We start from the raw sequence: 14,352 nt of genomic DNA, 5'->3' as shown, positions 1-14,352 counted from the left end.
AGTCGGATGCTTAACGGACTGAGACACCCAGGCTCCCCAAAGTTCATTTTTAAATATAAAATGTAAAATGTAGAAATAAGTAATGAATCACCAATGGCCTAGTACTTGGAAAAATGAGGATATGTTTTCTTTCTATATAGATGTGACATCTTATTAAAGTTAACGTACTACATAATCAGTTTTTGACCTTACTCCTTTATTCAATGTTTTGCATGCTGAGCTCTTTAGAGTGATCATCTTTCAATGGCTGTATAATTATTCGTTCTGTGAATGAATCATGGACTGAATAAGTCTTTATGGATGAACATTTTGGTTGTTTTTAATTTTTTATTATAATGACTACCTTGTCCCACCTTTTAATAAATTATCCTATTGATGGAGCAGGAAACTCCAGATACAACACTACTTAAAGTACAGGAAATAACCTTACAGAAACCTCATGCATAAAGTTTACCATTCAATAATTGATTTCTTGTATAACACATTTTACCTTTTTATTGAAGTATAGTACACATTTAGAAAAATACAATCTTAAGTACACAGCATGATGACTTTCCACAAAGTGCTATCATCCAAATGAGGATTAGCTGTCCAAAAGCCTTCTGACTCTCCCGTTCAGTCATTACCTTCTCCCTAAAGGTAACTTCTATCCTGACTTTGACCTCATTGATCTTTTTTGCCTGTTTTTTTTTTTTAACATTTATTTATTTTTGAGACAGAGAGAGACAGAGCATGAACGGGGGAGGGTCAGAGAGAGGGAGACACAGAATCTGAAACAGGCTCCAGGCTCTGAGCTGTCAGCACAGAGCCGACGCGGGGCTCGAACTCACAGACTGCGAGATCATGACCTGAGCCGAAGTCGGATGCTTAACCGACTGAGCCACCCAGGCGCCCCTTTTTTGCCTGTTTTTAAATCTCATATAAATGGTATCAAACTGTATGTACTACATTGGGTCTGGCTTCTTTTGTTCAATGTCATGTTTATAAAGATTTTATTGCAAAAAGTTGTAATTGTGTCATTTTCATTGCTGAAAAATATTCCCTTATGTGAATATATCACAATTTTTATACATTCTGTTGTTGACAAACATTTGAACTGTTTCCTGTTTATTCTATTACAAATAATGTCACTATAAATATTAGGTATATGTCATGAGGCTGAAACACAACAATGGAACTGATAAGACATGGTGCACAATACAGCGTTAGTAGATACTGTGAAACAGTGTGAGGTAGTTGCACAAATGCACACTCCCATTGGCAGTGTATAAAGTTCAAGTTGCTCAGCATCTCCACTAACCGTTAGTGCTGTCAATCATTTTATGTCTGCTATTGTGATGGATATGTAGGAAATCTCATCACCATTTTAATTTGCATTTCCTAGAGGATTGATAAGGGTGACCACCTTTTCCATATTAGCCATTTGGAAATCTTCTTTTGTGAAAGCCCACTCAAGTCTTTTGCCCACTTAAAAAACAAAACAAAACAAAATAAAACAAAACTCTGGGATCTTTTTATTGATTTATAAGAATTCTTTATATATTCAAGATACAAGTCCTTTGTTGGATATATATATTGAAAATACTCTTACCAGTATGCTCTTCGCTTTTTGATACTTTTAGTGAACAGAAGCTCTTAAATTTTAAAGTGGCTTATTAATCTTTTTCTTTTCTGGAGTCCTATTTAAGAAATCTTCAGTTATTCCAAAGTCGCGATGATACTGTCCTGTTACTCTCTAGTTTCTTGAAATTAACTGAATTATGCACATTTGTCGCTCTTAATTCATACCTTATGTTTTCCAAAGTTGGTCATGAGGGATCGTCCATGTGATTTCTTTCCATTTTCCTTCACGTCTGGATGCTGAGTAAATAAAACATAATATAACTATTTCTCTTCCTCCCTCTTTTTTTTCCTTAGTTCTGGTGGAACGGCGGGGGAACCCTCTCTGCCTTAGGGAGAGCAAACAGGTCTTGTTCATTTGTTGCTGTTCCACACCTTCACTACTGCAAAGGTTGTGGGATCTGCCTCAAGAGAGGGAGACACTGGCATGGAGAGGTCTGGGCACCAACCAGGAGACAGTAACTGCCAACAACTTCCTCAAACTGGTGTCGAAGGCCTCTCAGTAACGCCCAGCTGTGCAGGTCCCTCCAGAGCCTGTTCGCAAGGCTCTCTACAGCACAAGGTATATTCTTTTGAAATACCCTGAGTGGGGATAAATCATCTTCAGTTAAAAGGTAGATTTAATTTTGAAAAATGGCCAAGTCGTTAAGAGCTAAATTCTGTTGAATGAGAAAAAATAATAATCACACTGATTGAATACTGCTATTTGGGATTTTAAAACACTAAAAATAAATAAAATCCAAGCACATCTATTAGATAATAAGATTGGTTTTGTTTGTTTAAGTAAACCACAGCAGAGCTTATCTGTTCACTGAAATTAATTCCCTCTGTGGTGAGCATTTGGAAGAGGTATTGTAGCCTCATGTGGGTTAATTTTCCAGGCTAGAGATCTCCTTGCTCAAGCCTCATTAGAGGAAAGAAAGGACACCCTGGGAAAAGGGTTTAGACTCTTTTTCAATCTTCATCCCTAAAAATATGTATTAGCTGGCTCACAGCTAATGACATGATATAAGGACAGATAGGCAGGCCCCATCCTCCTAGGGCTCTGGCTAAACAGAGAAGAAACAGAGATAACCACATAAATGGAGTAAATGTGGGTGAGCAAAACTACTTAAAATCAAAAGGCCAGGGAGGCACTGACCTATATCCATAGAGACTAGTCAAAGATGTAATTTGGGGTGGGGAGGAGAAAAGATTAAGACTTGGTTGGGGAAAGAGACAGTTCAGAAAATGCTAGAGCAGTGGGATAGGGGGATTACAGGGTAATTTTATTTGACTGGTTAATGTATACTGACTGCCTTTCAAGATCTATTGAAGCTGATAATTAAATGTTCAAAAACCCTGGAGTTAAGAAGGTAGCCAGAGAAGGTCATTAAAAGTAACACCTCTTTCCAAGTTAGGAGACCCAGTTCTGACACTAAGTAGATAAATGTCCTCTGGCAAGACCTTTCTCTTGACCTCAGTTTTCTTACCTGTGAAATGGGAAAAGAATGGATCGACTAATTTCAGAGCTCCTCTCTGCTTCTAATAGCCCATCTACTGGTCATGGGACCATGCCATTTATTGTCCAAAACAGAACCCTTTTAAGAGTGAAATGAGGCACTTTTAACAATTACGCTGGGACAACAGGTACGAAGCAGGGCTGTCCCATACGAGTTGAGGTATATGGTCACCCTATTTGGTAGGCACCTATCTCCAAGGATTATGCTAAGTGCATTCCATATACTCTTATTTAGTATATACAACCACCCTCAGAGATAAGTACGGTTAAAATCCCATTTTACAAATAAGAAGTACAGTGAAGTTGGATAATATGACCAAAGTTACAAAGCTAGTAGCTGATAAAACAGGGGTTCTGTGTAGCTCTAAATCTTCTCTCTGGCTTGTCCCCACCAACTTCTCCCATTGCACAACACCTCTTTACATAGAAGGGTTATACACACAAATATCTATCTCCAACTTGACCTCCCCCTGAGCATCAGTGCCACATTTCTTAATGAATCCATGGATCAGACATTGTGCTAGGAACTTGGCATGTATATGAAGATGACAGCAAGGAAAACAGATGCAGACTCTGTCCTCACTGGGCTTGCAATCTAATGGTAGAGACAAGCGAACAACACTGTGTGATAAGTAATAAGACTTATAATGGGGGAAAGTGCAGGGCATGGCAAGATGGCAGGGAAAGGTCATCTACCCAGACTTGAGGATCAAGGAGGACTTCCATGGGGACAGGAGGCAAAAGCTGAAGCTGGAAGAGGGCAGACATTTTCTTTTTTATTAAAAGTCTTTTTTTTTAAGTTTATTTATATTGAGAGAGAAGAGTGAGAGTGTGGTTGGGGCAGAGAGAGAGAGAGAGAGAGAGAGAGAGAGAGAGAATCCCAAACAGTCTCTGCACTATCAGCATAGAACCTAAACAGGTGGCTAGAACTCATGAACCATGAGATCATGACCTCATAATGGAATCAAGAGCCAACCAGGTGCCCCAAGAGGTAGACATTTTCTAAGTGAGATGAGAAGGAAGAAGTGTGTGGTGGCCAAGGGAAGAGCAAACACAAAGGCCAAGTGCTAAGAATGTGGTACTTTCCAGGAGACAAAGGAAGTAGGGTGTGTGTGTACTTGTACATATGTGCACAGATGGACAAGTCAGAGCTGGGGCCAGAGCATGGAGAAAGGATCTTATGGGCTACATCCTGGAGTGTGAACATTATCTTCCAAACTTTCAAACTTCCAAACTTATCAGTGAATGGTTTAAAACATGAGGATGGCATTCTCAGATACACATTTCTGAAATATCACTATGGTAGTGGCATACATGAGAAATTGGGGTGGGTGGGATGGCAAAAGAGTGGGAAAAGTCCATTTAGGGGAAAACTACGGCCATCCAGATAGTTGCCACTGGTATGTAGAGAAGGGAGTAGATTTCAAGGACTCCAAAGAAGGCAGGCATCTTTCTTGGTCTACTAAATTCTTCCAGGCTGGAGGAGGAGCACTTCATTCTTATTTTACTGAAGTAAAAATAAAATAAGCTCTTCCGGGCTAAGACAGCACAGGAGAACACAGTGGTGCACTGCTGAATGACAGCCCAGCAAGAAGGACGCCGGGGTGACATGCTGCCCTGAACCACACAGCATATCCTCAGCCTTGGATCTCAACATGCACGTGTATTCAACACAGATGTACTTCCCTCAACAGTAACTTGTCTTTGCTTGTCTACTGAACCAAAACCATGTTTTAAAAATGAACGGCAGTGTTAAAAACCTCAACACTTTGCAGCCCACTTTATTGAAGGCACAGGCTCCACTTTCTCAGTCTACTGCATCCTTGTAGTCACCCAGATTTAATGGAAAGTAAAGAATAAGCAAGAGGGGAATGAGTTTTGCTCCACCACATCTTGGAACTTTGAGATCTCTTACTATCTTACCCGATAGGAAAGTTACCATTGGAATTTCTTTCATGAATAGCAAAAGAAAGATGGGTTAATATGTTTTATCCAAAATCTCTAAGACCTGCTGTGGCCTGTCCAATTGGAATGATCTAGGATGGAACAAAAAGTTTTCCAAAAGCATCAGGGGGAGCGATTAGCCCAGATTAGCTAATGAGAATTCAGTAAGAACAAGAAGCAGAATCAAACTGAGCTAACCAAATAAGCTACCCAATTTTATAGACATTTGTGTGGCTAAAACTAAGTGGCAGGAAGGAGAGGGTGAGGGGGAGAACCTTACTGCTATTTATAGAAGTTTCTAAGAAAATTCAAAATTGTATGATCAACGGTAATGGCAGTAATGCTGTAATTTACATTTTGGTTGCCTCCCCACTATTCCATTCTGCCCCTCTAACATGCAGCTGCAGAGGGGCTGACTTTGGCACCACTTCCAGGAGTAAGTTGTCTTATGGCATTAACAAGACAAGGCCTTGGCAAGTTATTGTTCCAGGAAGGAACAATAGGTTAGGGGTGGGCACATGAGCTAAGCTGCCCAACTAGAGCTCAGCACAAACTCTAGACAGTAACCACGACACTAGGTTGTCACTTAGATTCAAGGGTGGTCACCCCATATGGTCCTCCCACTACCTGAGGATTCCTGAGTCCTGAGAGACAGGAGGTCCAAGCGGGGAAGTCTGTTACTGGCTGAGCCAGTGAGTTCATGGATCTCTAGGCCAGAATAAGTGCCCTGAATGCCCTGCAAGGATAATAGCAATAAACCCACCCTCCTTCTTTCCTGCCCATTTCTGATATTTCTACTAGAAGGTAGAGTTAAAATCGCAGCCAGAGCCCAAATCATTCATTCAACAGCTTAATATGAAAGTCGCACTAAGGCCCAGGCACTATAATAAGCCAGAAAAATCATGGTTATTAGGACTGACATAGTTCTTGTTTTCATGGAATCTATAATCTAGTTGAGAAGACAGATATTAAACAAATAATTGCAAAGGTGTAAAAAAAAAAAAAACAACCTTCATAAAAGAGAAAATATAATGGGAAGCTACCCTGGACAATATAAGGGGGATAACTAACCTAATCCCAGGTCAAGGCAGGACTCATTTAGGGCATCACACTGAAGCTGGAATTTAAAAGACTAAGAAGAAGTTAGTAAGAGCAGATGTAGGAATGGAGTGTTCTGGGCAGAGGGAACAGAATGTGAGGAAGACCATGGCATACAGACAGTTGTGTTTAGTGGGACAATGGTGGGAAGCAGTGTGACAGGGAAAATGAGAAGACTTGAGAGGTAGACAAGGATGAAATGACACCTTGAAAGCCTGGTTAAAGAGTCTGTAATTCATCCAAATCCTAATGGGAAACCACTGAAGAATTGTGAATAGTAGAGTGACATGATCAGATTTACCTTTTTAAAACATCATGCTAATTTCAGAGTGGAGATTAGACTGAAGGAGGGCAAGAAAGGTCTAGGTGACAGTTGACATTGGCCTAGAACAGGACCCAGCCATGGACAAGGGAAGTAGACAGACGGAAGACACACTCAAGGAGGTGCAATCAATGCAGCACAGCGGATGACTGGCTGGAGAGGTGGGAGGGTGATGCACGTGGTGGGCTCGAGCTCCTCCCACACCTGAGCAGGCAGGGCAAGATGGGTCCAGGGCCACTGCACTTTGTCCTGAGGATCCCAGTGAAGCAGTATTTGAGTTATTTCCACCCCTGCCCATCCACTTTTAACAATTTCTCCCATCATTTTGCAATAGGAGATTTTCATTTCTCAAGTAAGATGAGGATAGAAATGCAAGAAACTGGAGAAGCAGTTCACAAATGACAAATGATTAGAAACAGAGTATGAGGTCCATTCTTTTTCCTGTTGAAGGACAAGTCCAAGGGAGAATTGTATACCTGTTTCAGATGTGCATTTAAGCCTTCGTGTGTGGCCTTCAGTAGTGCCCTCACTGTGAAACTATCAGGATCTTCTTTGTCTCGAATCTGAGATTCTTTTAACAATGACTCCAGTTTTTTCCTTATGAAAGATTCCACCTGATGCTCAGTGGTCCCATTATTCTGCAAAGAATTAAGCAATGTAAATTATTTCCCTGAAGAAACACAGAATCAGTTAGAACACACCCTTCATTCAAGCCATCACTGCTTTTATAATTTGATTATCTTTCAATTACCAGTAAGAAGTTAAACACGTTATACGATTTTGGTCCTTCCCTCCCCACCACACACACTGATCCACCAAAATAATGATTACTATGATTGAATTCAACCCTCAGAACCTTATAAGGTCTTATTTTATTTTCAGAGATGCAGAATCTGATGTTTAGAGAAATTAAATTGCTCAAGGTTACAAAGCTAGCAAGTAGCTGAGGCAGAATTCAAACTTAGGTTTCCTAAATGCTTCCCACCATGCTACACTGCATCCTCGTGCGTGCTCTCTCTCTTTCCTTTTCTTTCTTTTTCTTTCCTTCCTCCCTTCTTTGTCCCCCCTCCCTCCCTTCCCCTTTTTCTCCCAGAAAGTTAGGGGAGGAGAGGGGAGGAGAGGGGAGAGAGAGAGAGAGACAGAGACAGAGAGAATCTCAAGCAGGCTCCACACTCAACGTGGAGCCCAATGTGGGGCTCAATCTCACGACCCTGGGATCATGATGACCTGAGTCAAAATCAAGAATCAGACACTAAACAACTGAGCCACCCAGGCACCGCTACATTGCACTTTCTTTTCTTTTTTTTTTTTTTAATGTTTATTTTTGAGAGAGAGAGAGAGCAGGCATGAGCGAGGGAGGGGCAGAGAGAGAAGGGGACAGAGGATCCGAAGCAGGCTCTGTCTTGTGCCACAGACAGCTCAAACTCACAAACTGTGAGATCATGATCTGAGCCGAAGTCGGACGCTTAACCAACTGAGCCACTCAGACACCCCTACATTGAGAGGAAGCAAAGGAGAGTTTTTGAAAACTAAGTTTTCTATATCTACATAGGTAAATTTTAGCAAAAAAATATGCTATTTTTTTCTTAAAATTTTTAATGTTTATTTATTTTTGAGAGAGAGAGTGTGTGTGTGAGCACAAGAGGGGCAGAGAGAGAGAGGGAGACAGAATCCAAAGCAGGCTCCAGGCTCTGAGCTGTCAGCACAGAGCCTGACGTGGGGCTCGATCTCATAAACTGTGAGATCATGACCTGAGTCAAAGTTGGACACTTAACCAACTGAGCCACCCAGGCACCCAAAATATGCTATTTTTTAAAAATCACTTTGCTTCACTGAGGGGAAAATAAAGCTATGGAAATCTTTGGAATTGAGAATTATTCTGAATAAAAATTTCTTTGGTATCTCTGATCCCAATATGTAACTAAAGAGAACTCACTTACTGACCTGTGCTATGATTCATCATTATAATTACGTTAAGATCACAAATATTTTGGATAATAAATCTATGCTCACATCCAGATGACAACTTAGGCAATTTTCAGGTGAACAAGGGACACAGACTTCCTTGAAGTCTTGCTTAGCATGGCTTTTTGGGCACCTTGCTCTGCCTGACACCAGTAGCCCTGGGCTCCTCAGCTCCTTTCCCCTCTCCCTAGACCCAGTAATTGTGCTTAATTCTTCAGACACCTGCTGGAGGCCAGCCAGCCACAGGGAAGGAGAGCGGTCCTCCTCCAGGAGAACAATGCCTCTATTCCTTACCAAAAGTTTAAGGCCTGTTTTCTACTTACACATTTGTTACTAAGAGGTCATTATATTTAAACCCTGTAGAACCAGGCAGTTTTCTGGTAATGCCTTCCATTTTCACAAAATCTTATAAGAGAGAAGCAATATAAATGTCCTAAGGGAAATTTGGAAAAATAAGCCTCCACCACGGTAGGTTGCTGACTTTCCCTGTATTAAAATCACATGCACAAATGTCTTTAGTATATCTAGTTAACAAGGCACTCTACTTCACTGGAGGCCCTCAGGTCCTGAAGGAGATGCAAAGATGGAAAAGAGCTGATCTGCATGCTGCCTGTGCCTGCAGAGATGCTACAGATGCCTATGAAAGCACAGACATCCAGTACAACAGCAGTTCCGAGAAGGAGCATGGCATCCCTGCCCGAGCGACCAACAAATCGTCCAAGAAGAGCTGGACATGTCTGGGGCTCAGCAACAATGAGGAAGACAGGGGGGTTCCCGTCCTCCACAGTTCCGGCGAGGTTTCACCTTAGTAATGTGTGCTCTGTACACAGGAGCAGACTAGTTCTCCTCGAGCACGAGTTCACAGAAGAGGGTACTGGAGGATAAAGCTAGAAATGTACGTTAGGGCCAGATGGTAGAGGTACTTGGATTAAAGAGGTATGGAGCTGCTCGGAGTCTCTGGGTAGGTACGTATCTGAGTAATATTTTAGAAATAATACTAACCTGGCAGCATGGGCAGAAAGAGGACAGAGGCCTGCAGAGGAAAAGCCAGACACATTGGTTCCTACTCCCAGTACTAGGCGCCTAGGCTGGGGAGGGATTCAACAAAGATGAGGGTTTGAGAACAAAATTCATGTTGTGTAAAACAAACCCACTGAGCTGTTACATGCCAGGTGAGAAACATTACTAAGGCACAACCCCAATGTCTCAGAACCCTCGGTGTCATGGACAAGACAGACACATGAATGGATAACTACACAAGCAGGTGCAAATGGTAGAAGTCAGGAGTGTCAAAGGGCATACAGAGGAGGGACACCCCATCCAGTCCCGGGAGGGTGGGAAAGACTTCCAAGAGCAGAGGAAATTGTAGCCAACCCTTAAATGATGAGTATAGCAGTTTCCTGTGGCTGCTGTAACAAGTTACTACAAATCTGTAGCTTAAAACAACAGAAACTTTGGGGTGCCTGGGTGGCTAAGTCAGTTGAGCCAGCTGACTCTTGATTTCAGCTCAGGTCATGATCTCATGGTGGTGAGATCAACTCCCAGTGTCAGGCTCTGCACTGAGCATGGAGCCTGCTGGGGATTCATTCTCTCTCTCTCTCTCTCTCTCTCGTTCTTTCTTTCTTCCTTCTTTCTTTCTTTCTTTCTTTCTTTCTTTCTTTCTTTCTCCCTCTCTCTCTCTCTCCCTTCCTCCCTCTGCCCCTCTCCCCTGCTCATGCTCTAAAATTAAATAAAATTGAAAATTTAACAAAAAAAACAGAAGTGTGAAATCAAGGTATCAGCAGAGCTAATCCTCCCTTGCTTCTTGCAACTTGCGGTGGCTCCTGGCATTCCTTGGCTTGTCAGCCTAACTCAAGCCAGGGCCTCTTTTCTTCACATAGCCTCCTTCTGTGTGTCCCCTGCTTCTGCTGTGTCTTCTCTTCTCATGAGGACACTCATCATTGGATTTTTAAGGCCCACTTGGTTAATCAGGATGACCTCATCTCTACAGCCCTAAGTTAATAACATCTACAAAAACTCTCTTCCAAATAAGGTCTTAGGTACCAGGGGGTTAAGACTTGAACAGGCTTTTTGGTGGCCACAAATCAACCTCCTACAATGAGTAAGAATTGATGAATGTGACAGAGTAGAGTGACAGCATTCCAACATGGGTAAAGGTGCAGAGAAAACCAACAGTATCAATAAGAATAGTATCCATATGAACATGGAAAAAAGCACAAGGAAATATAGAAAAAGCAACTAAGACTATATATCATGCTAAAATTCACAAAGTACAGTCATATACTAATACTTTATCTGAGCTGCCCAGCACCCTTTAAGGTAGCACTAGGTTTAGCCAAATTTTATATTCATGATATAGAAGCAGAAAGATTCAAAACTTGTCCAAAAACACATGCCTAGGAAATGGCTGGATTGGGACTTGAACCTGAGACTTCCAATTCAAAATTCTGTGTCTATTTTACCATATAATGCTGCAGCCATCCCTCTCATACTGTTACAGAAAAAGATAAATTCTTGACTCTAATTAACCATGAGCAGGCTTATATTTTGACAACTATTATCCTTTTTTTATAAAGTTTTTTTTTTTTTTTTTGAGAGAGAGAGAACATATGTACAAGCAGGGGATGGGTAGACAGAGAGGGAGAGAGAAGATCCCAAGCAGGCTCCATGATATCAGCACAGAGCCCAGCTTGGGGCTCAATCCCACGAGCCATGAGATCATGACCTGAACCAAAATCAGGAGTCTGCCACTTAACCGACTAAGCCACCCAGATGACCCTTGACAGTCATTATTCTTATAGGACACCTGGGAACTATATCCCCACAATCCCTCTGTGGGAAATAGTAAGTTTTACTTATTAAGTTCTGAAGGAAAAGAATTCCAGGTCAACACATCGGATCAAGTGACCCAGAGCCTGGCAGGGAGCACATTTGTTGGGAGGACCAAATGAGAAGGCATACACAGCATCCCCAGAGATCTCCTAGCATGCCCAGGTCATATAGAATACCCCAAATAAATATCAGTCTCCTTTTCCGGCTCAGGGCTGCAGAAGCCAGAGATAGTGAGGAGATGAACTGTGGCTGCTATGCCCAGATACTTTCACTGTCAGCAAAGCAAAGCTAAAAATACAAAGCCTGGCCAACCGGTGCTGGAAATAATGAAGGCTTAATACAAAGGCTCTAATTATTCACCTCACATCCTCCAAACACTGGGAGTTGCTGAAGGAATGATATTACTGCCTGTTGATCTTTCTCTTCTCTGTGATGTACCGCACAAGAAAATTAGTAGCCGTGGAGAACAAATAAACGTGTGGCTGAGGTTTCATTAATGTGTTATCATTTGGTCCTAGAACCCAGGAGCACTACTGAAAGAAAGCTGAGACAGACACTTAACCCCTCGACCTGTCAGCCACTGTGCAGTGGCAGCAGGGACCACAGCTGAAAGCCACATGCATCTCACTCTTTTGTTCCTTGAGCCAGTGGTACAAGAAGGATGCTGCAGTTGCCCGGGGGGGGGGGGGGGGGGGGGGGGGGGGGGGGGGGGTGGGTGGGGGGACAGGAAGCAACTCTTTAAGATGGTTGGGAGTAGTTTCCACCAGAGAAGAAATCCAGGTTCCTAATTCCTGTTTCTGAGAGGTAAATCAGACCTAGGAATATCTACCAAAAACAACACTTCCTTGTTTTTTCTCCAGTGTAAAATTGAAGGACTGGAAAAGTAGACCGCCAGAACCACAGCTACTACCCCAGGCTGGGAAACAGCAGGAAAGGGGAGGAACTGGATTGGAGGGGCTGCCCCTTACAGAGGGACCCTCTCAAACAGTAGTGCTCTACTTCCGCTGCCCACCAGAACCCCCAGGGAGTGTTCCCAAATCCAAGACCCCACCCCAGACCAATTACATGGGAATCTCTGGGTTGGACCTGGGCACTGGGATTTTTGAAAGCTCCCCTGTCATTCCAATGTGCAGCCAAAGCTGAGGACCTTTACTTTAAAACAAAACACTGGACTATCTCACCATCCCAAAATGCTTCTTTCTCTGCATCCAGGCTAAAATCTGGAGACAGGAAGGATAATACGTCAGCCACCCTTTGTGAGGGCCTTAGAGCTTTCCAAGCCTGGTATCTGAAGGTCTTGGGCTAAAGAACAGCTGCTTCTCAGCCATCCAAGTGTGTGCATTTACTACTATCCTCTATTGTCTCCTGCCTGCTCCTTTAGCTCTCTTAGAGGACCCTCTGTTCAAGGTCCAGCTCAGGACTCACATTAGCAATAATGGTGCTGCTACTGCTTTTCCTGTTACAAACAATATCTACTATTTATTGCGCACAAATCATGTTCCAGGAACTGTTCTGAGTCCTTTACAGGGTGTGCAGAAGTAGTTACGTATTACTGTACAAGGGCTCGTTTAAAACTTGTTGGAAGGCTTCGTATTTATGGGATGAGCTTCATGTACAAGACAGCTAATATTTGTGCCTAAGAGGCTGGCTGAATATAGATTCACAGAACACAAGAAAAAAGATAGTGAATAACTCAGTATTAGAAGAAAAACACCATTGAAGTTGAAATATAGGGGTGGAAAGTCTTTAAGTCACATTGACATTAGAGGATCCCGTAAAAATGAATAATGGTGAGTTGGCCTCACTGAATCAAATCTGTTAGATAACTGTACTGTGGTTGAAACTGTCCCCTGTGTGTTTTCAGCTGCGTGATTCTTGAGTCACTGAACACACTGGCTTTTCCATGGGGCTTACATATATTGGGCCAGATTTTGTCTGTGGCTGAAGCCACAAAATATATCAGGCAGAAACCGAAAGGATTCAATAAATTCAACAACTGAAAGATTGAATGAACGAGCAAAAAAATTTTGGTGTAGTTTGAATCCCTTAGTTAGAAGTAACCATAGACCAGGAGGAATAAGAAGACCTGTGTGAGGGTCCTGCCTCCCACTCTGCTTTTTACACCAGGTAACGTGCGGGAACCTCAAGTCCTGTTTCTGGCCTTTGCATTTGCTGTTCCCTCTGCCTGGAACATTCTTCTCCAGATATCAGCACAGCTAACTCTTCACTACTTTCAGGTGTTTGCTCATATGTTACCTCCTCTGTGAGATCATTCCTGGCCAACCTATCTAAAACTTCAATAGACTCTTTACATAGTACACATGCACATGTCCACACACACACACACACACACACACACGCCCACACACGTGCATGCCCACATATGTGCATGTGCACACACACACACCCACACACATATGCCCACATATGCACATGCACACACACACACATACACACTTTCTACACGTTTTCCCTACCTTACTTTTTTCCCGTTAGTACTTATCACTGCCTAGTACCTTATACAGGTTACTTATTTGTTTTACCTCTTATTTATCCTCCTCTTTCCCCATTAATGTGTAAACTTCATGAAGGCAAAGATTTTTGTGTGTTTTTTGTTCACTGATATGTGCCCAACACCTACAACATGATGGCTGCATTTCCAAAAAGAGATGCTCAATAAAAAATGTTGAACATGCCCATGAGTCTTGTATAAGTCTGGTGAGAGTCAGTGACCTGCTATTCATGAATGCTAAGTTAAAATTTTTATTTATTGCAATAATCCAGATATAATTTGTAAATCTGACCACATTCTGTTAACTTAAAACTGAGGTTAAGAACTTCCTCTAAGGTAATTATTGGTTTCACATAAGCTATTCACGGTACATCCTCTTTTGCAGAAATGTGATCGGGCAATTTACATTCAACACTCAGATAAGACATCTGAACCCTGTGCAGACAATAAGACTATAAACTGACTGATTACAGAATTACACTTTGGTTTTCTAAACATGGCACTGCCTTTTCTCAGAAGAGCTCAAAAACAGGAAAAAAAGATTCAAAAAAGTGAAGT

General features: G+C 42.1%; 1 protein-coding gene across 1 annotated transcript in view; it reads right to left on the bottom strand.

Moving 5' to 3' along the window:
• Positions 1–14,352, bottom strand: part of PLCH1 (phospholipase C eta 1) — a 219,506-nt gene that overhangs the window by 23,023 nt on the left and 182,131 nt on the right. Inside the window, exons 13-14 of the mRNA XM_049628668.1 lie at positions 6,962–7,123; positions 1,789–1,860 (exon numbers count right to left, since the gene is read on the bottom strand). Coding sequence (XP_049484625.1) covers positions 1,789–1,860; positions 6,962–7,123 — 234 coding nt within the window. The remainder of the gene's footprint in view (positions 1–1,788; positions 1,861–6,961; positions 7,124–14,352) is intronic.

The sequence above is a fragment of the Panthera uncia genome, chromosome C2 (genome assembly GCF_023721935.1).
Source record: "Panthera uncia isolate 11264 chromosome C2, Puncia_PCG_1.0, whole genome shotgun sequence".
Classification (NCBI taxonomy): Eukaryota; Metazoa; Chordata; class Mammalia; order Carnivora; family Felidae; genus Panthera; species Panthera uncia.
The sequence above is the reverse complement of the archived record's forward strand: the minus strand, read 5'-3'. Positions and strand labels throughout refer to the sequence as shown.